The sequence below is a fragment of the Ovis canadensis genome, chromosome 3, assembly GCF_042477335.2.
Source record: "Ovis canadensis isolate MfBH-ARS-UI-01 breed Bighorn chromosome 3, ARS-UI_OviCan_v2, whole genome shotgun sequence".
Classification (NCBI taxonomy): domain Eukaryota; kingdom Metazoa; phylum Chordata; class Mammalia; order Artiodactyla; family Bovidae; genus Ovis; species Ovis canadensis.
This window is the reverse complement of record NC_091247.1, coordinates 176677245-176703864: the sequence shown is the minus strand read 5'-3', so window position 1 is coordinate 176703864 and position 26620 is coordinate 176677245. Positions and strand designations below refer to the sequence as shown.

The following is a 26620-nucleotide window of genomic DNA, read 5'->3' as shown; positions in this document are numbered from 1 at the left end:
TTACATACTAACATGAAAACATTCAATTTTAAAAAAATCAAGAAAGCTTTCCAAATTGGTGTAATCCCAAGAAGACCAGACATCTCTTTTCCTTCACATGCACATGGGAACTTGGAAACTACTACTAAATTTGCTGGCATCACAGCAAGTTCTTGTGATAGTATCATTGCTGCTTTTCTTTTGAAAATGTGATGAAAACTGATCAAAGCACCATTTGTCATTAATGTTGATTAGGCTGTGCAGATAAAATGCCAAGGAAGAACTCTAAACCACACTGATGAAACATACTGCAGAGAAACTCTTTGGAGCCTCCATGGTAATCATTGCTGAGCTCTTTCTGCTTCTAGCTTTGTTGAATTCAGCTTCACTCTCCCTCCCTCTAACTCACCTTTTCCCGGTGAAGTTCCGGCCTCCTTTTCTTTATTTGGTTCTGTGTGGAAAGTACAAGCACACTTTAAAAAATACGTTAATGAGAGTATTTTATTGTGTGATAAGCAATGGGGTGGAGGTGGGGAGAGAAGAATTAAGGACCTCAGAATAGAGCATAAATGATGCTATGTACTCCTTTAATATGCTATACATGAATTGCAAATTGGGGAATTATAGAATCACATATAAACTTAATAAAAGCAGCTAATAAATCTGATCATCATGGGGAGAAAGTGTTCACAAAATCATGCAAAACGGATTTTGCTAAAACAGCTTAGCTATGCTGGGACCATATTATAACATATTGGTTTGATAATAGCATAAAGTTTGATCACTTCGTTTTAGACTCCAACAAGAGACAGAGTTTTAAAGAAAGTTTGAAGTCCAATAGTTTGGACCTCAGATAATATTAAAAAGTCAGGGATAAAATCTGCAGTTGTACAATGGTTTCAAAGAGAATATTTGGGTGCCCGTATTAATCTTCTCAGTTGAGCTGAGTGGCAATAAATACAATGCAAGAGCAAGAACATCAGATTGCATCAGTTGAGACCCTCTGGTTTGTATCTCTCCATTTAGAATGACATGAGTCTAGAATCCTGCAGTGTCTGACTTGTGGTATATGTAAGGAAAGAATTGTTTCAACCGTGAATTCTCTCTCTCTCTCTTTAAATATTGATGAATAGACATCTGAATCATAGCTAACTAATAAGGACACATTCTATGGGGCCCCCTGGTAATCATGACCAAACTCTTTCTGCTTCTAACTTTGTTGAATTCAGTCTCACTCTCCTCCCCCAACTCACCTTTTGCTGGTGCAGTTCCAGCCTCCTTCTCTTTGTTTGGTTCTGTGTGGAAAGTACAAGCACATTTTATAAAGTATCTTAAAGAAAGCATTTCATTTCAACAAGGTGGAGGTGGGGAGAGAAGAATTAATGGTAACAGAGTAGAGCATAAATGATGCTATGTACTCCTTTATTATACATGAATTACAAATTGGTAAATTACAATAGAGCGTCACATTAAACATGATTAAAGCAGCTAATAAATCTGATCACCTTGGGGGAAAAGTGTACATAAAATCATGCAAAATAGATTTTGCTAAAATAGCTTAGCTATGCTGAGACCATATTACAACATGCTGCTGCTGCTGCTGCTAAGTCGCTTCAGTCCTGTCCTACTCTGTGCGACCCCAGAGACGGCAGCCCACCAGGCTCCCCCGTCCCTGGGACTCTCCAGGCAAGAACACTGGAGTGGGTTGCTATTTCCTTCTCCAATGCATGCAAGTGAAAAGTGAAAGTGAAGTTCCCCAGTTGTGTCCTACTTATAGGACCCCATGGACTGCAGCCTACCAGGCTCCTCCATCCATGGGATTTTCCAGGCAAGAGTACTGGAGGGGGTTGCCATTGCCTTCTCTGATATTACAACATACTGGTGTGGAAATAGCATAATGTACGGATCACCTCATTTTAGACTCCAATAATAGACAGACATTTTAAGAAAGTTTGAAGTCCAGTAGTTCAGACCTCTAGATAATATTAAAAAGTTGGGGATAAAATCTACAACTGTACAGTGGTTTCAAAGAAATATTTGGGTGCCCATATTAATCTTCTCAGTTGAGCTGAGTGGCAATAAATACAAGAGCAAGAAATAAAATTGTATCAGTTGAGACCCTCTGGTTTGTATCTCTCCATTTAGAATCATATGAGTTTAGAATTCTGCAGACAGTGACTGACTTATGGTATATGTAAGAGAAGAATTGTTTCAACTATAAATTCTCTCTCTCTAAAAATTGATGAATAGACATCTGGAATCATAGTTAACTAATTTGGACACATTCTATGCGGCCTCCTTGGCAATCATGACCAAGCTCTTTCTGCTTGTAACTTTGTTGAATTCATCCTCACTCTTCCTCTCTTCAACTCACCTTTTGCTGGTGCAGTTCCAGCCTCCTTCTCTTTATTTGGTTCTGTGTGGAAAAGTACAAGCACATTTTATGAAGTATTTAAAATAAAGCATTTAATTGTGTGATGAGCAATGAGGTGAAGGGGGGAATCAAGAAATTAATGCTAACAGAACAGAGCAGAAATGATGCTGCATACTCCTTTATTACACTATATGTGAATTATTATGAATTGAAGAATGATAATGTAGAGTCACATTAAACTTTTAATAAAAACAGTTAATAAACCTGATCATGTTGAAAAAAGTACACATGGAAACATGCAATACAGATTTCTTTAAAATAGCTTAGCTATGCTGAGACCATGTTATAACATGCTGGTATGGAATGAGTATAAAATGTTGATCACTTATTTTAGACGCCAAAAAGGGATAGACTTTTTGAAGAACCTTCTTCGAATCTTTTTGGTTAATTTGTGTGGCAAAAAAGCAACACAAGAGCCGAAACATCAGATTTTATCAGTTGAGACCCTCTGGCTTGCATCTCTAATTAAAATTGTATATCAATAGTTTAGATACCTACAAATGGTGTCTGACTTATGGTTTATGCAAGAAAAGAATTGTTTCAACCATGAATTCTCTCTGTCTCTTTTTTTTGATTGATGAATAGACATCTGAATCTGAATGAACTAATATGGATAACTTTAGCAGAGTTTGGGAGAAGACTTGTTTTAGGAAGAGGGGGTCAGTATTACACAATAAATATGAAACACGGCATAACAAGGGAAGCTTTACAGTGGCCTAGTGACAGCTGCTGATCTGGAGAAGAGAAAGGAAAGGTGATATCTGTATTGGCCTGCAGGTTCTCGGCGTCCTCAGTGCTGGCAAAATAAATAAAACATAAATCTGTATGTGCAAGGAGAAAACATACCAAAGAACTTCCTAAGAAGACTGTCACACGTAGGTTTGAGAGAAAACTAAACTTGAACTTGCCACCGTTTGAACTAAATGGCACTGAAGCTGTTTCACTTATTTGTCATGAATGCTAAGACACTTCAGTCGTGTCCAACTGTTTATGACCCCATGGATTGTAGCCTACCAGGCTTCTCTTTCCATGGGATTCTCCAGGCAAGAATACTGGAGTGGGTTGCCAGTTCCTTCTCCAGGGTATCTTTCTGACCCAGGGACTGAACCTGCATCTCCTGCATTGGCAGGAGAATTCTCTACTACTGAGCCACCAGTATATCTTATTTAATTGTTCTCTGGGCCATATTTTATTATCTAATTGGCTGTAAGCAAACTGAATACAGGGAAATGTTTCCTACTAAGATTTCTTCCACTCTAAATACAGTATATTTGCACACAGCTATCAGTAAGCTCTGTATCCTTCTAAAGGGTTAGGGCACATGGATAATATCCTGTGATAATTATTTACTGGATTCCAGTTTCTCATCTTGTGAGAGAGAGCACTTTGGTGTCTTGATGATAAAGAAAAGTAAAATTGTTGTTGCTCAATCATGTCCGACTCTTTGCAACCCTGTGGACTATAACCTGCTAGGCTCCTCTGTCCATGGGATTTCCCAGGCAAGAATACTGGAGTGGGTAGCCACTTCAGTGGATCTTCTCCACCCAGAGGATCTTCCCGAGCCAGGGACTGAACCCAGGTCTCCCATATTGTAGGCAGATTCTTTACTGTCTGAGCCACCAGGGAGGCCCATCTTGGTAGGAAAATGCATGCAATTCTGGTTGCCTCCACCGTGGGGGCCATTTGAGTAGGCAGACAAATGGTCCTGGAGATTCCATTTGAACTTGCCATTCTTCCAATCTCATTCTCTTCCTTGGGTGTTGGATAAAAAAAAAAGCAGGCTTCACTTGTGTTGCTAGACACTCCCTCTACCTGCCAAATTCACCGGAACTCTTTATTGCTTGTTATCTGTTGCCACCTGCTGGACAACAGAGTACTAGGGACTGGAGCAGCTTTTGCTGTTGAGTCTGAGGCCACCAAACCTTCCTGGAAACTCCCCTGGGAGTTTCTGGAGGTTCTTGATGGTGACACAGTTCAAGTAAGGAGAGGGCTGCTCATCTTCCAGGGCTAAGGGAGAAATATATGTTTACCTTTAGCTCTGTTTATCTTTAGCTATGTGTGAAAAAGCACTGTCAACCCTTCAGCCCCTTGGAGACTCAGCCTCCACGAGAAGGCATGAGCACAAGAACTTAGGCTTAACTTCATAAGTTTTATAAGTGTATGATGTGCCATCCTAAACCAGATTAACATAAGAAAGTTATATAAACACAAGGTACAGTTATGATTACAAACCCGTGACAGCCAGGATAGCTTAATACTCACAGCTTCCATGGGGGACAAATCACACTGGGATGGACGTTCTGTGTTTGCAGACTAAACATGTAAGACTGTAATTTTTTACTCACCTTCTGGGGCTGGAGCTGGAGCTGGGGCCAGCACTTCATTTTCTAGAAATGAAAAGAGTAATGGAAGTGTCAGTCTCTGTTATTCTGAGAAAAGTTACTTTCCACAGCTCCAGGCTCTGCTCCACTCCGTCTTCCAGAGACTGACAAGGGAGGAAATGCATCAACCCAAGGCACACTGTCTTTCGGTGTATGGCATGAGGTGAGGACCTAAGTGTGGCTTGAAGATATGCAGATTTCCAGGAGAGGCAGAGGCTAGTAATGGACAGAGACTGGGTGAAATGGGCATCCAGAAGTCCTTCTACTTAGTTATGTTCTTGGGCAGCAGGCAGAGCATTTAATGGCGCTGAGCCGGTTTCCCTTCCCTGGAAAAACGGACACGATACCTATCTCATATGTTTAGGGTTGCTGTGAGGCTGAAATGAGACACAGTGAGTACCAAGCATGTCCCTTAGAACCTCAGGTGTTCAGAAAACGAGACCCCAGATTCCTCAGACAGCAAGAGCACTACAGCATCACCACCAGCAGCATCTCTTTCTGAATGATGATGGGAACAAAGTCCTCTGGCTTTGCAGCACTACCTCTTATCATAAAGTAAACCACTGTTCACTGGGAAAGAGAACCAGCCTCCCTCATAGTCACAGTCATTCTTGGAAGTTTGTATGCCTGGAGATATTTTGCCTATACTTATCCAAAGTTCTCGGGACTCTGGTTTTGAGTTTTTGTACTTGGCTTTGGGTACCCAGGATTATAGCAATCTGGCAGTAAAGTATGTTAAAGAAACTTCTACTGAAGAATATATGTCCAGGGTTATGGGAAGGAGATCCAAGAGGGAGAGGGTATATGCATACATGTAGCTGATTCTCTTCATTGCACAGCAGAAACTAACACAACGTTGTAGAGCAATTATATTCCAGTAAAGTAAAAGAATATATATCCAAGTAGCTAAAGGCATATCTTATGAACAATGTGGATAGAATTTCCCCTGCTAAATCCCTATGGATGCCCAGAACAGGGAATTAGTGATGGGTATCTGAATCAGCTGCTCCTCCTTTAGGGCAAGAAGAGAGAGTTAATGAAGGTGATCTTTTTTTTAAAAAAATTACTTTTTTTAAAATAAATAAACATCGAAGAAAATTTTTTGTAGCGGAAGCATATTGTGGGATCCCAGGAGTTTTAGCTTTGTCCAGATCTATGATTTTCCACGTTGTTTCCCCACAAGTAGCTCTTTCCAAGCAAAGAGGACAATACCTCACAACAAGCAGCTTGGTCTGAGAATCATCAGTGCCCCGTTTTAGTATAGGCAGGCTGGGAAGAGACAGAAGAAGGAGCCTGCATTGCAAGAGCAGCAAATGAAGAGAGGAGGATTGCAGGGCTGCCAGGAGACAGCAACGTCTTTTTTCATCACTAATGTTTTGTGCCGGGTATAAATTCCAACTTACTGCTTAAAATGCACAATTACTGCATTTTCATCCAAATGATCATAAGCAAGTATATTACGATTTACTATTGGGGAAATATAACCAAAGGAGAAAAGATGTATCACCGTACAGACAGACAGAAGATAACGTGCAGGATGTGACATGGTTTGGCGATACGGTGAAAGCACAAGCGTCCCATAGATGGCACACCAGAAACGCTTTCGTTTCTTTGCCACGTCATGGAAAGGATCTTTCCTGCCAGTGTCAACCCGGAGATGAAACCCTCCGTCAAAGGATTTTATTTTCAGAGCTCTGACTGTGGCAATGGAAATCTAATATTGACCTCTGAGCTTTGGGTGAGCTGAAGCTGCACATGGATATCAGAATACCGAGAGTGAGGAGCCAACGTCTTTGACACTCTATCTTTTGGACGGTGCCATTGCCATCCAATGCCCGTGGACCTCTTCCTGGCTCCCTTTAAGACAAGTTTCTCCGAGAGGGAGGGGATATGTGTAATCCTATGGCTGATTCATGTTGTATGGTGGAAACTAGCACAACATTGTAAAGCAATTATACTCTGATTAAAAAATACATGAAGAGATAAAAACAAGTTTTCCTGCCTGCTAATCTATTTTCCCCATGATGGCAGGTTCACCTATGCTCTCACTGCCTTTCAGCCTGTTCCTCTAGTCATGAAGGTGCCCGTTACCTACTAGGTTGGGTCTACACTCCTCAGGTTAAAGGTCAAAGCCATTGCTGGCAGGCACCTCCTAACACTCCCTCTTCTCATTACACTCTGGTGGCCCCTCTGTTCTAGAGCTGGTTTCTTTTTTCACCTTCTGACCTTTCTGCCACTGGAAAGAGTGATGATCTTCTCCCCAACTGACCTTTTGTTTTTTTCTCTACGTGTGACTGTGTCAGACAGACCTAGGTTCAAACCCTGACTCTACATCTTAGGAGCTATATAATCGAGGACAATTCCTTAATCTCTGTCAGTCTTGGCATGCTCATCTATGAAATAGGGATAATAAGATAAATGAGCTCTTAGGGTGCTTATCCTATGTTAAATGCACAGCACAGTTCCTGGCATGTAGAGAGAGCCCTACAATTTGCAGCAGTAACTATTACCATTATTATTCTTTGGCAATCTTGGTCTGCTTTTTTTTGGCATTGCTCTTAAAGACTCTCAGAGCTGGTTATACCATTCTGTCCCCCTTCTTTATTCTGGAGGCATTCTGGACCACCTCATAATACACTCTTTATTCCTTAATTATATAACAGTTTCTAAATCATGCAGTAAGATATGAAAAAAATATGTGGAAGGATTACAATGGAGGAAAAATTATTTTATTATTTCTCAGATGGAATTATTACACACAAAAAAATTCAACTGAATCTATAAACAAATATTTTAAAATAATGTTACCTTAATAAGGTTGCTAGGCTGGAGGTAGTTAGAAAATAATGTAAAAAAAAAAAAAACAAAACCATTATTTTACTATAGAATGAAGTCCACAAAGTAAAATATCTAGGAATAAACCTAATTAAAAATGTGCAAAATTCTTACGCAGAACTTTATAAAACACTATTGAGAGAAATTAAGGGAAATCTAAATAAATATTTATGAACTGGAAAAAAATTATTTTCCAGCTGCTTCCATATATTTGTGTTTCTTTTTTTTGGGGGGGGGGTGTTTTTAGCCTCACTTCACTACATGCAGAATTTTAGCTCCCCAGCCACTGATTGAACCTGCACTTGTAGCGTTGGAAGTGCAGTATTTTAATCACTAGATCACCAGGGAAGTCCCATATATTTATGTTTCCTGTTCCTCTCAACTAAACAAAAACAGGGATCTTTGATTCCTTTCCTATCTCCCTAGTACCTCTTCTTATTGCTAAAACCACTTTAAATGAATTGATTTTTAAAAATTAACAAGGGAGTCTTCTGTCACTGTGTGAACTATCAAATTGGCCATGCTTTCTCAACATCTTTGTAAACAAAGGCCCATTTTGTAAGGAAAGCTGTGGTTGCTTAAAATCTTATTTTGGAAAAAAGGCCAAAGGTGAATTCTAATTAAATAAACAAAAGAGAACGTTTCTTGACACTGAAACTGTAAAAATGCCCTGACTCTGTATTCTTCATTTTTGTGATGTCTGTAGCCCCAGTGTTCTATGTAACAGCCTCCAAAACAAACCAAAATGACAGTTTAAAGGGCTTAGTTCAACTTCCAACAAATCCATATTTCATCCATCACTGACAGTCAACTATGTCAGATACTCAGAACTACAGAAACATTATAGGGTATTACTGCTCGTGCATTTTTAGGGTAAGGTGAAGTCACAGTCGTGTCCAACTCTTTGCGACCCCATGGACGGTAACCTACTAGGCATCTCTGTCCATGGGATTCTCCAAGCAAGAATACTGGAGTGGGTTGCCATTTCCTTCTCCAGGGGATCTTCCCGACCCAGGGATCGAACCCCGGGGCTCCCGCATTGGAGGCAGACGCTTTAACCTCTGAGCCACATTTTTAGGGTAGTTGCGGCAAACAGAAGTAGGAAAACGCATGCCTGCCTGGTGAGTAGGCAGAGACAGAGTGTTTCCTTCTTAAAATCATAGAAACCCCATTATTTTACAGCCAGTGAAGGAATAAATAAATAACAACCATGCATTGGCCACTCACTGCATGCAGGACCTAGTGTATATTACTTCCTACCAACCTTACAACACTCTGCAGTCAGTATTGTCATTATCCTCATTTTACAGATGGGAACTGAGGCCCTGTGGGGTCCCACAGCCCCTGAAGGGTAGAACCAGGCTCAGAGCTTGAGTCGGTGAAAGTGAAAGTGAAGTCGCTCAGTTGTGTCCGACTCTTTGCAACCCCACGGACTGTAGCCTATCAGGCTCCTCCGTCCATGGGATTTTCCAGGCAAGAGTTCTAGAGTGGATTGCCATTTCCTTCTCCAGGGGATCTTCCCGACCCAGGAATAGAACCCGAGTCTCCCACATTGCAGGCAGACGCTTTACCGTCTGAGCCACTAGGAAGCCCGGCCTCCTCAGCATGGAAGTGAACTTCCCTTCTCAGCTGGTCACTCTTGTGGAGGCAGAAATGGGCTGATGGACTTTGCAGAGATTTCACTGCGTTTTCCCCTGCTGAACTGATTGGTCTGATGGTCAAGGCCGCATCACTTCATTTAGATGTTGCCCCAGGGAGTAGAATATGCCTCAGTTTCCTAATCTGAGTAACGGAAATAGCAACAAAACTCATCTCAAGGGTTGCTGGCAGGAATGAAGGGGTTCCTGCAGGGACAGGGAATGCAATAAACATCATAGATACTTTCTCTCTCTTTCCATAGTTCTCACATTATGATCACGATTTCATCGTGACACACCTGGGAGAAGGGCACTCCTGTCTTTCCTCACAAGCTACCTCCTGAGATTTGCCTTATTTCATGGGCTACATCACTTTCGACCATGTTCGGGATTGGAGTGGCATCTGAGGAAGCATCTGAGAATTAAACGAAGGAGGGAGGCCCCTCACTCTTCTACTGTAAAATGGTAATAATTAATATTTTGATGAGTTCTACAAGCGGCACTAGAGGTAAAGAACCTGCCTGCCAATGCAGGAAATGTAAGAGACTCAAGTTTGATCCCTGGGTCAGGAAGATCCCCTGGAAAAGGAAACGGCAACCCACTCCAGTATTCTTTCCTGGAGAATGCCATGGATAGAGGGGCCTGGAGGACTGTAGTCCATGGGGTCGCAAAGAGTCAGACACGACTGAAGCGACTTAACAGACAACACACACACATATGCATTACAGAGTTTGCACAATTAAGTAAATTGATCAATCAAATCAATCCTGATGGAACAAAAAGCATAAGAAGATGAACTCTCAATAGATTTCAAGGCATTTAAAACAAAGAATTCCAGCTGTTCTAAACCTGCAGGGATGAGGAACCAGGAATGCTGAGAGCCAAGTAGCACATGACTTAGTCTGAAAATAAGCCACTACAGGTATATTTTGGGGCCTTGAGACATCTCCGCTTTTGCCTTAAAAAAAAAAAAAAAGACACAACTTTTCATGTATCTCTCCTACTCATATGTCTGTCTCTGACAGGCTTTGTCATGCCCTGTTTTGTCCACACCTCCAGAAATCATTTGCACGTTCCCCAAATCAATTAGCTGCCTCTATAATAATAATTCATTCACAACGATTTCCACTGTACTCCCACTGACTAGGGACTGTAGAAAGAAGCTCCCACACAAGTGGAATTTATTGAGCCTCATTATGAATTTAACAAGGATGGGGTTTATAAAGATAGCTAAGATCAGATGCCCGTGTTTAAGAATCTCAGAGGTAAATTAAGTGGCTTTTCTACTAGTTTAGTCACCAAGCCAGAAAAGGCTTTCCTCTCCCGAAATATTTGAGACTCAGCACTTCCATAGTCCTTCTGGTGCTCCTGACACTGCTATGAGCACATGGATCACCTTGGGGTTTGGTCAAGTGCAGGTTCTGATTCTGGGGATCTGTGGGGGGGTTTCCAGATTCTGCATGTCTAATGGCCCCCTACTGATGCTAGTGCTGCTGGTCCTTGACACACACTTTGAATAAGGAGGCTCAGACTGTGCCGTTAAGTATCACTGAATCCTCTCCCATTCCAAACATGACTATGAGTGGTAATGGGTTCACAGTACATGCACTTCTTTGATCACAAGCTTCTTGAGGACAAGGCCTGTCTCCTCCTCCTTTTCAAATTCCGCACAGCAGGTGCTCTATAAATATAGTTGACTGGCAGGCTGTTTCTACCCACACAAAAGCCCCTTCTGCTCACTGCCAAGAAATCAAGAACCATCCCCTGGCACTCCAAGGGCAGCTTTCTTCATCTGCCTTACCCGCAGGGTACACTATGTCTCCCGCTGGTGACCCTTCCGCTGGCTGACTTCTCCCAGGCACACACCCAGCTTCATCATTTAGACTCTTCTTATTGTCAACATACCTTCTATCTTGAAAGAGCAATTAGGACCAGAGTTTTGACCTCCAAACACCCTTTGGGGACTTCCCTGATGGTTCAGTGGCAAAGACTCTGACCTCCCAATGCAGGGGGCCCAGGTTCAATCCCTGGTCTAGAAGCTTGATCCCATGTGATACAACTAAGACCCAGCGAAGTCAAATAAATGAATAAATAAAGTTAGCACCTCTTGCCTTTCTAAGGATTCCCCGTTTCAAAATGTAGGCTAGTTTTCTCAGCAAATAACCCTCAGCCAACTATGCCAATCCCATCATCACCCAGCTTTACCATGTTGCAACAGTGAGGAAACACAGGCCTGGGAAGCTCCCTAATTTCTGAGATCTGAGCAAATGGGCATCTGTTGAGGTTGTCGTCTGTTGTTTATGCAGTTGTGTCTGACTCTTTGTGACTGTAAAGAGGAGCCCACCAGGTGTCTCTGTCCACAGAATTCTTCAGGCAAGAATACTGGAGTGGGCTGCCATTTCCTTCTCCAAGGGCTGCTATATTTCTGCTTATTCAGAAACCAAAGGGCAGGGACTTCCCTGGCTGCCCAGAGGTTAAGACTTCGCCTTCCAATGCAGGGGGTGTGGGTTCAGTCCCTGGTTGGTAAGCTGAGATCCTACAAGTGGCCAAAATTATCTTGTGGCCAAAGATCCTATCTTGTGGCCCAAATAACCAAAACATTAAAACAAACGAACAAAAAGAAGCAATATTGTAACAAATTCAATTTTTTTTAAAAAAAGGCAAATTCTGTGGGACTTTGCTTCCAGGTGAATAAAGTTGGCTTTTTGTCCCCCTCATCCATCCGTCCCCATTGTCTCCACTGGAAAACAGACCAACAGGATGGACTCAAGAAGGAGGATTAAGTAAGTTGTTGTCTTTAAATAATTTTGAATTGAAAGAAAGAGAGAAATCTGTATATTCTGAAAAATTAAACCCAGGAAATATTTTCATGGACAACATAAAAATCAACCAGACTCTGACCCAGCAACTAAGGCTCCTTCAGCAAGGGCGGCTGTCCTTGATCCTCCCTAATTCACGGATATAGCCTTTCTTTCCCTCTGCGACACTGACATGCTTTCAAAGGGCTTGATCTATTTATGGTGGATTTTTCCTATGACCACCTACTGTAAGAAGCACAGGTATGCCGCCAATGGCAGGCCCGCACAGTTAGTGCCAGGGCCTTCTAATTGACGGGCACTGGTGGCCGCTATGAAAGAGACAGCCCATATGTGGTTCTCGTCTCTGCTGAACGACTAGGCACCCAGTACTCCATAAATGGTTGGCTCCCTCCAGTGCAATCTATTTCTATTTTCCATAATCAAGGGTTCCATGGTCAATACATTAAAGAGGAAAAAATGCTAAGTTTTAATAAGAGGCATTAATCTGCCTCTCTTTCTGTGTCTATACACCAAAATGATATAAACAACCCAGGTCTCTTCCTCCCATGGGCTCACTGCTTAACTAATATACTGTTTGATTTACTTAAAAATTATTTTATAGGCCCTCATGTGCAATTTAATTTAGGCTTTTAACAGCACAGAGAGCATAATTACATTATATGAATATGTTAATAGGCATAGAAAAGATAATATGAACACATAATAACAGTTGTTATCATTAAACATCTATTTTTGTGTTCATGTGGCTTTCTGTCACTTTTTTGGGATAAAACAAATGTGCTAAAACCATCCTTTGGTAACCTGGGGTGCAGGAGAAAATTGCATGCTATTCTTAATTATTATTTCTTATTCTCAAAGTCAAATTCTTTTTTTTTCCTCTTAATTTGTATTTACTTTTGGCCACCCTAACATGGCATGTGGGATCTTAATTCCCCAACCAGGGATCAAACTCACATCCTCTGCAGTGGAAGTATGGAGTCTTAACCACTGGACCAGCAGGAAATTCCTTAAAAGTCAAATTCTTGGTTTGAAATAAAATATGTGAATGCTTTATATATTGCAAACATTGTGGTAAATAAGGTTTTATCTGGCCAACTCTTGCAACTTTTGGTACTATAGCATTGTATTCTCTTTTGGATTAAATATACAATAAACACTGTTGATAGTGAAGTCTGGCACAAGTCATGTCACAGCCCATCTCTCATATGCCTAGATAACAGCACAATGGAAACCACTTTAATATAAAATATTGTCTGCATGGGGGCATTCATTGCACTTAGAGAAGTTTTGATTATATGAATCATAAAAGCTACCAAAAAATTAGCAAACAGGAATGATAGTGGATTTGCACTGACCATATAGCTTATGCATCAGAGGTCAAGATTTTTGTACACAAATTAGATGTAATTTAATGTTTTCACAATTATATGATTGTTTTGTCTCTTGTTCTAGTCACTATGGGCCACAGGTCCGGATTTTATACCTTGGAATTTAAGGAGGGATTATATATGAGCTCCGAAGAATTGATGCTTTTGAACTGTGGTGTTGGAGAAGACTATTGAGAGTCCCTTGGACTGCAAAGTGATCCAATCAGTCCATCCTAAAGGAAATCAATCCTGAATATTCATTGGAAGGACTGATGCTGAAGCTGAAACTCCAATACTTTGGCCACCTGATGTGAAGAGCTGACTCATTTGAAAAGACCTTAGTACCGGGAAAGATTGAGGTAGGAGGAGAAGGGGACGACAGAGGATGGGATGGTTGGATGGCATCACTGACTCAATGGACATGGGTTTGGTTGAACTCCGGGAGTTGGTGATGGACAGGGAGGCCTGGCGTGCTGCAGTTCATGGGGTTGCAAAGAGTCAGACATGACTGAGCAACTGAACTGAACGGATACATTTTTTAGAGGCAATTATATACTGATTTACAACAGAAATTCTCAAAGTATGATCTGGGATCCCCAAGAGCCCCTGAAATCCTCTTGAGGAGTCCATGTGGTGAAAACTATTTTCATAATAATGCTCAGACATTTTATGCCTTTTTCACTCATTCTTTCACAAACAGGCAGTGGAGTTTTCCAAAAGATATATAATGTGTGATGATGTTAACACTCCGACAGCTAATAGAACATGTGCTTTCTACTCTTATGCTTTAAAAGTTCATCCATTTTAATTTCAAATTCAGTGAATATTAATAGAGTGCACATAAACAAATACTTTTTAATGTCATCAGCAATTACTGAAGGCCAATTGATCTGAGACTGAAAAGTTTGAGAATTATTTAGAATTTATGGTAATTTATGGTAGAATTTATGGTAAATTTGAAAATTATTTTGTGTGTGTATACTTAAAAAAAATAAACTCATGTCATATGCATCATTTAGGAAAAATCCATAGCCTTGCTTAATAAAAATGAGTGAATAAGTCAAAATAAAAGCCACAGAGTGATTTGGAGGCAGTAACTTATTCTACAGTGTACATAATTAACAGGAACAAAAGAGTGATATTGTCTAGTATCACCTCCCTTATTTAGAATTCAGCTATCTAACAACCTTACTTATCCAGATAACAGTTGCTGATCAGCAAATTATAAGGGCTTCTGAAGAGCAAAATGATTTGTCTCAAGCTCCTCCCCCCTGGCACTCTCAGAGCTCAAATGCTTTACTCCCAAGAGAAGACCTCTCACCTGGGTCCCCAGCCCTGGAACTGGAACTAGGGTAAGGGGAGCCAGGTGACTAGGGCGTATCACTTACAGAGGCACTGACACTCAGGTCTGGACCTTACATTTGCACGACCTTGAGAATAAGTTCCTCCTTAAATGGGGTACTCTGCAGTGTAGTCCTGCTCAACTTGATTATTGACCTGGCCAGGATCCAAAGCAAACAACAGAGGGAAGAGAAGGGGACAGCTTCACACACTGACTAGTAAGAGTAATTAAAGAAGACAGCAGCCTTCTGGCAAGGGATGAAACAGGAAAGCCATCCAAAGTTGGACACAAATTCAGAATACAAACCAATGTGGCCTCATTAACAAAAGACAAATAATTTGAGCTCTGTGGATATCATGTGGTAAGATAACTGATATCTATAAATAATGACAAAGTTAAATTATATCCACTGTTCTTTGTTTTTCAAAACAAGGAGTAACATATTACATCTTAAGTCTGTTTATATCCAAATTGGTTGAAATAATAAGATTCAAGAACAAAATGAGATATTTACTATCCATCAACTCCAGCTATTCAAAATTTGATTCAGTCAATTTAATATTTATTAATATTTACTGTAGCCGAATATCCCCAAAGACTGTTATTTTAAGGTTGTGAATAGGTGGAGTCTATTTGTACATCAAGTAGTAAATTTTCGATGACTCATTTGTTAACTTGATGGAAATTCCCTGAATCCACAGGGTTTTTTCCCTTTCCTAGTTAACTTGCTCTTCCATTGTTCAAGTTACATGGTTTTAACTTAAGATATCATTCCACACAGGAAGATTAAAGTCTGGTGATTATCACAGAGCAACAGATTGCTTCTCACTCTTAACACGGGGCTGGATAAAAATGAGATCTTTTGCTAAGATCTGATTACTTGTCTCTTTATTGTTCTTCTTAATATATTTTAAAGTAAGAACAAAGTGATGCTGGGAGTAACCTAGGTGGGTATAGTGGTATAGAAGAAGCTTTCCTCAAGCTGAAGTTTAAAAATTTAGCACAGGTCAAAAGGGACTTGAATCATTAACAATTTCTCCCTTTCATCCCATTTTGTCTTTCCCTGACAGGTCTGCTCCTGAGTAGACCATCCCTACAATCATATCACTCTACTGTGGTTATAGGGTTATCAGAATAAACCACTTACAGGCCTTTCCCAAGCCATTGCTGGGCCTCACATTGGGTGACTTTTTAAAAATAGAGGAACGACAGGCCTGATGCCAGGTGGGGTCATAAAAATAAAATTCCACAGCAGTAAACACAGCCACTCAATCAATCACCCACTATATTCATACACGGTCATGGAGAGTTCTTTATGTGGCTGTCTCAGAAATGTTCAGACCAGAGGAAAACTCCCCACCTGCCAATAGCACCCTGGGTGGGAAGAGAAATCTTAATGCCCACCCCCCACACCCAAGCCTCATAGCCCTTGGTGGAGGATACAGTTTCATGTTCAACTGTGCAGAGTGACTCTTTCATCTAAGTGGGAAAGGCCATGCCCCCACAATGGTTATCACCACCTCACTAACAACTGGGGACCCCCAGCTGGACATGACACATTTCAGCATGAACACCACAGACGCTCTGAAGTGTAGGCCTCTGATCTGAGCCTCCATGGGTGAAAGCACAGATATTTTACTTCAAGTCTAAAAAGAGAGAAATACTTATGGTGGTGGCAATGATGGCTATGATCGTAACCACGGCTGTTTGGGACCGTATTATAGATATTAACACCAGGCAGAGAGGTGAACTGTGGTTGTAACATACCTTACAGTGTTTGCTATGTATTGGCAGAAATGCCCTCAAAGTTTATATTAAACTTTAGGCATTTAATACCTTAGGCTCGACAAAATTTTTGAGTTTGCTGCTTTAGAAGGAAAGGACTTAAGTTCTTATTACATGCTAATGGTTTACTCTCAGCTTTTCACCTAATTTATTTAATTCTTACAAAAAAACAGTGAGCTAGTTACTATTATAATTCACATTTAACAGATGAAGAAACTGAGACATGTGAAATGTAACTAACTCAATTCATGATACAGCAGGAATCTGAGCTGTCTAGAATGTTCTGTGAATAGTTAACTTTGTGTCACTGTGCTTAGTGATGAATATTACCTAGTATACATAAGAAAAAAGCCAAAATACATACTGGATGAAGAATAAGTCTAGAGACATGTAACTTAAAAATTAAGAAATTAAATTGTAGAATTATATAATATATATATATAATATATATATATAATATATATATATATATAAGGTGAATTTTTAGTTAAAAGCAGAACATTCTGTTCTAAGAGATATAAAATTTTATAGAAGGTGAAAGCTAATACTTGCTGCAAGCAAAGAATTCCTGAGGAACTTAGAGATTTGATGCTATTTAGAGGAAAAACTGGGTTTCTTTGGTGGCTCAGACGTTAAAGAATCTGCCTGCAATGCGGGAGACCTGGTTCGATCCTTGGGTTGGGAAGACCCTTTGGAGAAGGGAATAGCAACCCACTCCAGTATTATTGTCTGGAGAATTCCATAGACAGAGGAGCTTGGCGAGCTACAGTCCCTGGGGTCTCAAGGAGTTGGACACAAATGAATGACTAACACATACACACACAGAGAGAGGAAAAACTGGATGATTTGAAGAAAAAGAAAAAAAAATTGAACCCCAAGCTCTTGTAAATATCTAAAGTAAAAGTCAAAAAACAAAATTAAAAGATTTGACATATAGATAAACATAATTTTGGGTGTTGTATTGATGTGCCAAATTGGTCCATAAAAAGATTTCTTAGGCAGTATAAAAGGGCAAAAATCTTATCAAAGTGGAGTTCAGACTTGAAAGGCATAATGAATGTCAGATGTCAGTTACCTTATTGGGAACTCAATTTAGAGAGAAAAATACACGTGGGATTAAATGATTCTGGTCTTTTTTTCTTTGCCAAATAAACCACTTCATGCCCCAGTTGGATAGAATCTAAAACTTTACTCTGAAAATGCATGTAAAAGTGCATAATTAATCTGCCCCTTGCATGGGAACATCCTGAACATTTGGCTTATTTTCTATCTGAGTGGCTGTCCAAAACAAACATACTCTGTAAATTATAATTGGGCCTATCCACAAAGAAGAGATTTGGGTGTGACAGTGTCATCACTTTGATATTTGGGGGCTGTCTTTATAAAAAGCTGTGGGGACAGATGCTTCCTCTCCAATACGAGACAATTTGCATGCATGTAGGAAATTAAGGGGTTTCCCCAGTGGCTCAGTGGTAAAGAATCTGCCTGTAATCAGGAGCCTCAGGAAATGCAGGTTTGATCCTTAGGTTAGGAAGATTCCCTTGAAGAGGGCACAGCAACCCACTCCAGTATTCTTGCCTGGAGAATTCCGTGGACAGAGGAACCTGGTGGGCTACAGTCCATAGGGTCACAAAGAGTTGGACACAGCTTAAGTGACTTAGCAGGCACACGCACAGGAAATTAAGTGACGAAGTCTTTTCTTCTTTTTCATAGTTTCGTTTTCCTTAATCACTACGCTTTTAAATTTTAGGAAACTGCTCTTGAATAAGTGATACCTACTTCGTGATTAACCTAACTCAAAAACACTGTATTTCAATAACTACCTTTCTGCGTATTAGTCGGGCTTCCCTACATGCGCTACAGTCCATGGAGTCACGAAGAGTTGGACATGACTCAGTGACTGAACACACAGCAATATTCTGAACAAGCTAAGGACTCCAGAAAAGACATCTGTCCCCCTCAAGAACTGATATGGGGGACATTCCTGGTGGCCCAAATGGTTAAGAATTCTCCTTCTAGCGCAGAGGATGCCAGTTTGACCCCTGGCCAGGGAACTAAGATCCCACAAGCCGTGGGGCAGCTGAGTCCATGGGCCACAACTACTGAGCCCACATGCTCTGGAGCCTGCATGCTGCAACCAAGACCCAACACAGCCATAAATAAATAAAGATTTTTTAAAAAAAGAAGAAGGAAAAAGACATGGTCATATCTCTGCAGGAACACACATGAAATTAGAAGTTTTCTGCTTATTTTTTATTGCTAGAACTTTAATTCTGTTCTTTATTATCTAACACACCCAAGTATGTCTAGAAATGAGGTCTAGAATTACCACCAAAGTCATGGGCTGCCAAGAGTATTTTGTGTCTCTTAATATAGGTTTCATAGATTAATTAAGGAGGCAAGCAGATAAAATTGTAATTATTAACAATAAAAATTCCTCTGTTTGGCCATAAAGAGTTGAAAAGTAAATTTTAAATTAAACAATCATAAGAGACTTCAGCAAAAGTAACAAAACTGCTTTCTAGGGCTGTAAAACAACAGCATTCGATTTCCTTTCATGGCAGCCTTTTTCCATAGTTCTCTCTAAAAGGAAGAATCTATGAGTTTCCAAAAAGATTACAAAAACATCATTTTATGTTCACTCAAGCTTTTTAAAAGGTGGTTTATTTATTTATTTTTAAGTCCAAGCATTTCTTTATAGTAACTTCAGCCTGGGCAGTTTATTCTAACATTCATGTCAAATTCAGGAATACTTCTAAACTGCTAAAAATAAGAGAACTCTGTGAAGTGTGTGTCCACGAGGAATCTAAAATGTTCCAAGGCTGTATCGCAGGCCAGAATAAAGTGTGGCATTGAGAGAACAAAGACTATGTTTTCTCTTTTTTCTTTCTCTTGGGATCCAGACTAGCCAGAAAGCCTAACCTTTGTTCATCTCAGGAACTCCTTTACCCCTGCTCTTTGCAAGGCGTAGAGGAGGCTTCTTCAAACTTACTGGATGAGAAACAAAGATACAGCTTGTTTTTTCAAAGTTTTTTTTTTTTTAAGAGATATATTTAGGGCGCTTGAGAGGAAAGAATTGGCCAGTCCTTTATTTATCTTCCTAACAGGTGCAGTCAGACAGTCATAAAAGCATGCTACTGAAAAAGGATGATTTTGCCAAGTATTAAGCCCCTCTAGCATGCGTTAGCCCAAGAGAATTCCTTCTTACAGCAGATAGCTCAAATCTACACTGTGCATGGCCAGTACAGCCTGGCAAAGTTTTTTCGGGGTGGGGGTGGGGGGAAACATTGGCATTCATTCATGCAACTTCTTTATTCTTCATCCAAATCTTCAATGTGGCCTAAATGAACCACATGAAGTTTGGAGGAAAATAGCCGCCCTCAATCAAATACCTCCTCCCTCTTCTCCCTTTCTTTTCATTACTTTCAACAAATGCACTTTTCCCTAATTAAAAAAATATATATTTATTCATTGTTTTGGTTGCGCTAGGTCCTGTTTGCTGCATGTGGGATCTAGTTCCCTAACCAGGGATGGAACCCAGGCCCCCTGCCTTAGGAGCACAGTCTTAACCACTGGACCACCAGAGGAGTCCCTACTTTTCTCTGATTTGAGAGGAAAATAATATTCTATATGTAATACGACTTCTCCAAAGACAAATTTACTTTGGTGTTTGAAACAGACCATCCAGTCTCATCCAGGTGGAAACTGAAGGTCAAGGAGTATATATGAGAGGGAGGTTTCCCGTCACTAAGGCTCCTTTTCTGATGATGACTAAGCCTTGAGTGATGCTGGGAAATAGGTAAGAGGTAATGAATGCTGCTTTGTATTCAGAAGGGTTTGGGGGTTAGCAGAACCTTAAAATGTAGTGAAATTTCTAGTGACCAAGAAAAAGAAGTAGCAAAGGAAAAGCTCCTATGGACTGGAAAAGTTATTCTCCATGACCATGTTCCCACCTAAGCTTACTGAAATAGGCCAAGATAGGATAGATAGATATTGCATGTTGAAGTAGCAAATGAATCTGTAGCAACAATGCCATACTTTCGATTCTTGGAGTTATTAGAATGGCCCCTAAAGCGTATCATCAATGAAAGTATGTTTTGCCATATGTTTGAGTTTTCAACAAAAGATCTTACAAGGAAGATGAGAAATCTACTACTACACTCACAAAGTTTAAATGACCCGCAAGCACCAATAAGGAATTTTTGCCTTTTTCCTACAAGTTAAGTGCATGAAATATAAGAGGGCCTAATATATTACAAAAAGTGATATTCACATTAACACCTTAACTTGGTGTTTTAGAAAAGAATTTTTCTAGGTTCTATAGAGTCTGACAGTTTAACGATTTGTTTAAATATATTAAAGAACCAGACTTTATGGTTTTAATCATTATTGAACAGAGCAAAAATTCTTAAGAAATGATTTGTAGGCAAAAATATTATTAATAGCGTAAGATTCTTGCATGTTTCTAACTTCATGTTGATAAAACCACTTTTTGACAGGAGAAGAGAGTTTCAGCAAAAGATGACTTCTTTACTCAGTGAGACCCAGGGGCAATTCACCATGAGGGTTTTTAGAGCAGAGACCATGTTGCATGTATCTCTGAAATCCCAGCAACCAGCTCATAGTAAGCGCTCAATTAACTGATGACAGGTAAATGAATGTATCAGCAAGACATCCTGGGAGATTCCCACAAATCTGAAACTTCCTTCTCACTATTTGATTAGAACACCTAAATTTTACTGGGTGTCAGATCTGCATCAATCTGAAGTGTAAGAGATATTTTCTTTGGAACTGGCAGTACAAATAGTATAGTTCTACAATGAGTAAATATACAACATAGAAGTGGAGAGGACAAAGGGAAGTGAAGCGAAAGTGTTAGTTGCTGAGTCATGTCCACCGCTTTGTGACCCCATGGACTGTAGCCCACCAGGCTCCTCTGTCCATGGGATTCTCCAGGCAAGAATACTGGAGTGGGTTGCCATTCCCTTCTCCAGGGGACCTTCCCAACCCAGAGATCAAACCTGGGTCTCCCACATTGCAGGCAGATTCTTTACTGTCTGAGCCACCAAGGAAACTATTCCTTAAAAATAGTTCTTTCTCAGAAAGAGCTTACTGAGCCATCTAGAATATTCTGAAGGGTCTAAGTAAGGGCTGTTGACTAATTACTTCCATTAGAGTCCCTCCATGAGGTTTAAAGGTACAACCATACTTCCCCCTTCTCCTTAGAAGAACCAACTCTCCCAAGACCAAACCTGAAGCTCCTAGAATTAGGCCGCTGCAGGTTGGGAGGCATTTGAGAGAGACATCTTTTGCACTTTCAGGTGCTGAAAACCCGGCCTCTTTTGAAGAGTTGTCAAGTGCTCCTGGATCCTGGGAAGGTCAAAGCAGCTCATGTGTCATCAAGATTTACAGCAGGCAGTCATGCTCTGCCTGGGGATGGTTCTTCCAGCTAAGGAAGAGATGTAAGGAGATCCATAGGGGCTGGAGAAACCTGCTTGATGGGGGTGATTCTGCAGATAGTTTGAAAGGATTCTGTAGAACTGATTTGGCGGCACATTTTATTCTTGAGGCTGTCTTTCAGAGGCATGCGTATATGGAACAAAACCAACCCCAGTAAGTAGTGAAGTGAAGTTGCTCAGTCGTGTCCGACTATTTGCGATCCCATGGACTGTAGCCTACCAGGCTCCTCTATCCATGGGATTTTCCAGGCAAGAGTACTGTAGTGGGTTGCCATTTCCTTCTCCAGGAGATCTTCCTGACCCAGGGATTGAACCCAGGTCTCCTGCATTACCATCTGAGCCAAGGTAGTTCAACCTCAGTTAAAATGACATTAATTGGGAGAAGGTGCAAGGACCAGAATAGTCCCTGACTTGCCATACTCCTTACGTTTCTGATGTAAACAACAGAAAAATGCAATGATTTCATTAAGAAAACTCTTCAAGGTGTAGTTCCTTTAAAAATCAGTTCTGCTGGTAAGGAAACCAAAAAAATCCCTGTACTTCCTCAAAGGATTTTAAATATATCAGTAACCTTCTTTTTATCCCTACTCCCCACCATCCAAATTTAAACTAACCAAAGAATCTGAGTATAAAATTACTGTGCTGGGGGCAACTCCTACACAGAATATCCCCAGTGCTTTTATAGCAAAAGATTATGGGCACTTTGGTATGTATGTTGATTTATAACCAAAATTTATACATGGTTTTTTGGGGGGTGTGGTGGGGAAAGGGCTGAAGTTAAAGATAGATTTTTCTCCTGTCTTGCTAGTTTCATTGTCTTTAAAAGTAAAATAGATCAGATTGAGTTGTCAGATAAAAAGTAAAACTTTATCACATCTAACAATCCAAATAATTTAATTGGCTTTATAGGCTCTACAGCGCTTCATATTACCTCTTAGTTTCTCAGCTTTTCTTGTCATTTTCCAATAGGCTTTAAAATAACACATGCAAATTCATCCACTAAATGCAGGATAATTAGAACAATATTCTGTCCTCAGTCAGGAAACATAGAATGCATTTCATCCAAATAAGCCTTGAAGAGGCTAGTCAAGTGACAGATCAGATGAAAAGGACACTTAATACACAAGTAAATCATTTGCATTACAAATAAGACACTTCAGCAGGGACTGGACTCGCTGCTTGATAGTCAGGATTAAGTTCCCATATTAATGCATGCATTTGGTGCAGTTATTTCGGGTAGAAGACTTCATCCATCAATGCCCTCCGCCACTAAGTAAAGCCAACCTGTAAACTGATCACCACAGCCTGTCAACACTGGTTACTTAATTACATAAAGAAAATATATTTCAAAACTTTTGGTAATTTGGTTAGTATTTCAACTTTGGATTCAACATCTAGCATTTTTTTCAAGGCTCTTCAAAATAATGGTTAAAAGCAGTTTCTAGAATTAAAAATGAAAAAAAAAGCTAAATACCATTTTTATGCTCTCTAGCTCTCTGCTAATGTTTGTCAGTTTGCTGCTTTTATTTGCAAAAGTGAAAAACAAAGATTTAGTAGGCATTAATGAAGACTAAAACAAATGAAAAAAGTACTTTTAAAAGATGTTACCATTTAAAATTAAATTCAATGTATTTCTGCTGTTAGTCTTTTTCATCAGTTATTTTAGTAATTTTGAATTTCAGCTTATTTATATTATTAATAAGTAGTTTTAAGATATTGATTTTTCATAGATAGGAGAAGCTGTTTATTGGAGGAAGCATTTTTCCTAATGAAGATTATTTTCATCTTAATTATTTTTAAACGATTACTATGAAATTACCTACAATAAATCTCATTAAAGAACACAGTCTGTCATTGACATTCAAAGATATTCTTTAACCCAGGTGTTTTATTTTTTTCCTATGCAAGATTACAATAATGTCATACATAATTAATAAAGCTCCAAACTGATAAAACCAAAAAATAACTGCATCTGCATATTTTAAATGTCTTTCTAGGAGAAAAATATAGCAAATTGGGAAATGTCACAAATTCTTTTTTGAAATCTTGAACAAATTTGTTAACTATTTAAGAAAACATTCCAAGTTCCTCCCACTCCCCACAAACTGTAAATACAGGTGAAAAATTTGTGACTGAACCTAAGAAAATTAAACTTTAAGGATTCTTTGCAACTAATGATAAAATTCTAATTTGATCATTTTAGTCAATGTTCCTTCATAAATGATCATTATCAGATATTTTTTAATTGGTTATACTCTTCCTATATTTACCCTCTGGTCTTTTTACTCTAAAGGTTCTTTTCCTTAAGTCACAGTGTTCTATTATCTTATAGTCTCTTTAAGAAATTAGATATTTTTTGAAAATAGCAAAAAAAAAAACCCCACATGCTTTATTAAAAAGTACAACATAAAGATCTTGGGATGAATCTTACCCTCTTTCTTAGTGGGTTCTGGCATGGTCACAATAAAGTGTTATTCTCCAAACAGTTTGTCCTTTCCAGTACTAGTTGACAGAAACCCCACGAGCAGTCGAGAGATGGTGCAGGTCAGTGTGACAAGCAGCTGGGGAGAAGTCCGGTGCTTTCATATTCCCTGTGAACGTCAATCATGTTTGCACCGCCCCTTCTTCAGCACAAGGATGCTGGAACTCAACAGCTATGAGCACCTTCTCACATCTGTTGTCTGCACTCTGCTCTCTTGCCTACTGGAAGGAATCTTCTGTTCATCTCATGTGGCTATGAGAGCACCTCTGACTTTCTAAATTCAGCTGCAGCCTCGTTCTCCTTCTTGCTCTTCTCTTTCTGTCTGACAGAGGCATGTGTCAACTCAGAAAAGCAAAAAGTTTGCCTGATAATAAAAAATTAAATCAAATTAAAAATCATAACATGTTAATTCAACATATACCTTAATTTTCACTATTATAAAGAAAAACCTCTGTATTGATGATAATGTCATGTTCCCATTAGCTTTTTTGTTGTCTGTTCTTAATTATTGGGTTTAAATTTTTTCTTACTTTTCATCAATATACTAATATTTATTTGTCAAGCCAAATCTCTATGTTGAATATTTTGTCTTATTTTCTCCTCCAAGAATAGCAAAATTTTCTATTAACGAATATTTAGCTTTTATCTTTGTTTCAAAAAACATCCTTTAAAAAATTACAGTGCATACAAAAAGATGAAGTAATGATACATGCTACAACATGCATGAAGCCTGGGAACATTATGCTTAGCGAAAGATGCCAGACACAAAAGACCATATATTGTATGATTCCATTCATATGAAATACCCAGGATAGGCAAATCTATTGCATCAGAAACTCAATTAGTGGTTGCCTGGGGTTGAGGGGAGGTGGGATTAGGAGTGACTGCTAGTAAATATGAAGTTTCTTTAGGTTATGATGAAAATGCTCTGGAATTAGGTAGTGGTAATGGATGCTCAACTTTGTGAATATATTAAAAACCAGTGAATTATATATTTTAAAATATATGGGGCATGGGCAAGAAAAGTCAGACCATTAGCCATTGTTTCATTTCAACATGGCAAACAAGTACACAAATCTAACTTAAAATATTAATAGACTGTTAGCCACTTTCTCCCCAAATTCTCATAGAACTGATGGAGAAATATGAATTACCAACTGGTCAACCTAAGAAAAACATCTTATTGGATTGGCCCAAAAGTTCATTCACAGTTTGTGGAAAAACCCGAATGAAAATTTTGGCCAAAACAATCATTTCTTTGTCCACATCCATGGCATCTTATGGATGAGGACTAAAATTAGTTTATATGAAAAGACAACTACCTGTGTGCTTTTATTGATGTGTGTTTTCAAGACCATTTTCAAAAGACTTTGATTGATTTGTGCAGAACCAGCCATACTGTCTCACTTAATTTCCCCTGTGGCTAAGAGCACAGCTGGTCAGACTTAGCTCTGCCACACTCTGTGCCAAGCTAACTTTTCATATAAGGATGGAAACTCAACTTAGAATCAATATCATCATGCTTTAGCTATTTGGTGGGGAGGAGGCGGAAAACCAGTCAAGAAGGTTAATGAACATCTTCTACAAAGAAAGCCTTTTCTCAATCACATAGTGCTACTGAGCATATTGTTTTGCTTTCTAAAATATTTGTTTGCTCTTAGATGCTAAACAGCTAAATGTCAGCCAGAATACAGTATATTCTGTAATACAAAGTTAGATGTATTGAAAGAAAAAAACAGTAACTGTCTCCTCCCCACCCAGTCTATCATTAGAGGATCCATTAATAGATGAAACAAGTTAAAAAACCTAGAATTTGAAGTGGACTCTTGGTTTCTATTTCAGGACCTATCATTAACCAGAAGAGTTTAAGAACATCAAATGGCCTTTCTGGGCCTCTGATTCCTTTTGTGTAAAATGAGGGGTCTGAAAAAATGACCTCTGAAGCCCCTTCTAGGTTTAACATTGTGATTCTATATGACTAGTCCTTAAAAAAAGAATCTTTTTTTCCCCCAGCTTTCCCATCACACTGAACACCACATATGAAATGGACATAAGGGCAGAGTGTCATGTTGCAAAGAATGTTTATAGTGATGGGCAGAT

The 26620-nt window shown here is 39.5% G+C and overlaps 1 protein-coding gene across 9 annotated transcripts in view; it reads right to left on the bottom strand.

Moving 5' to 3' along the window:
- Positions 1-24884, bottom strand: part of MYBPC1 (myosin binding protein C1) — a 95617-nt gene extending 70733 nt beyond the window's left edge. For all 9 annotated transcript variants that reach the window (XM_069585156.1, XM_069585160.1, XM_069585155.1 and 6 more), the window contains exons 1-5: positions 24470-24884; positions 4759-4800; positions 2354-2395; positions 1233-1274; positions 389-430 (exon numbers count right to left, since the gene is read on the bottom strand). In XM_069585156.1, the coding sequence (XP_069441257.1) occupies positions 389-430; positions 1233-1274; positions 2354-2395; positions 4759-4800; positions 24470-24494 (193 nt within the window). In that variant the 5' untranslated portion in view covers positions 24495-24884. The remainder of the gene's footprint in view (positions 1-388; positions 431-1232; positions 1275-2353; positions 2396-4758; positions 4801-24469) is intronic.
- Positions 24885-26620: the final 1736 nt, after the last annotated feature.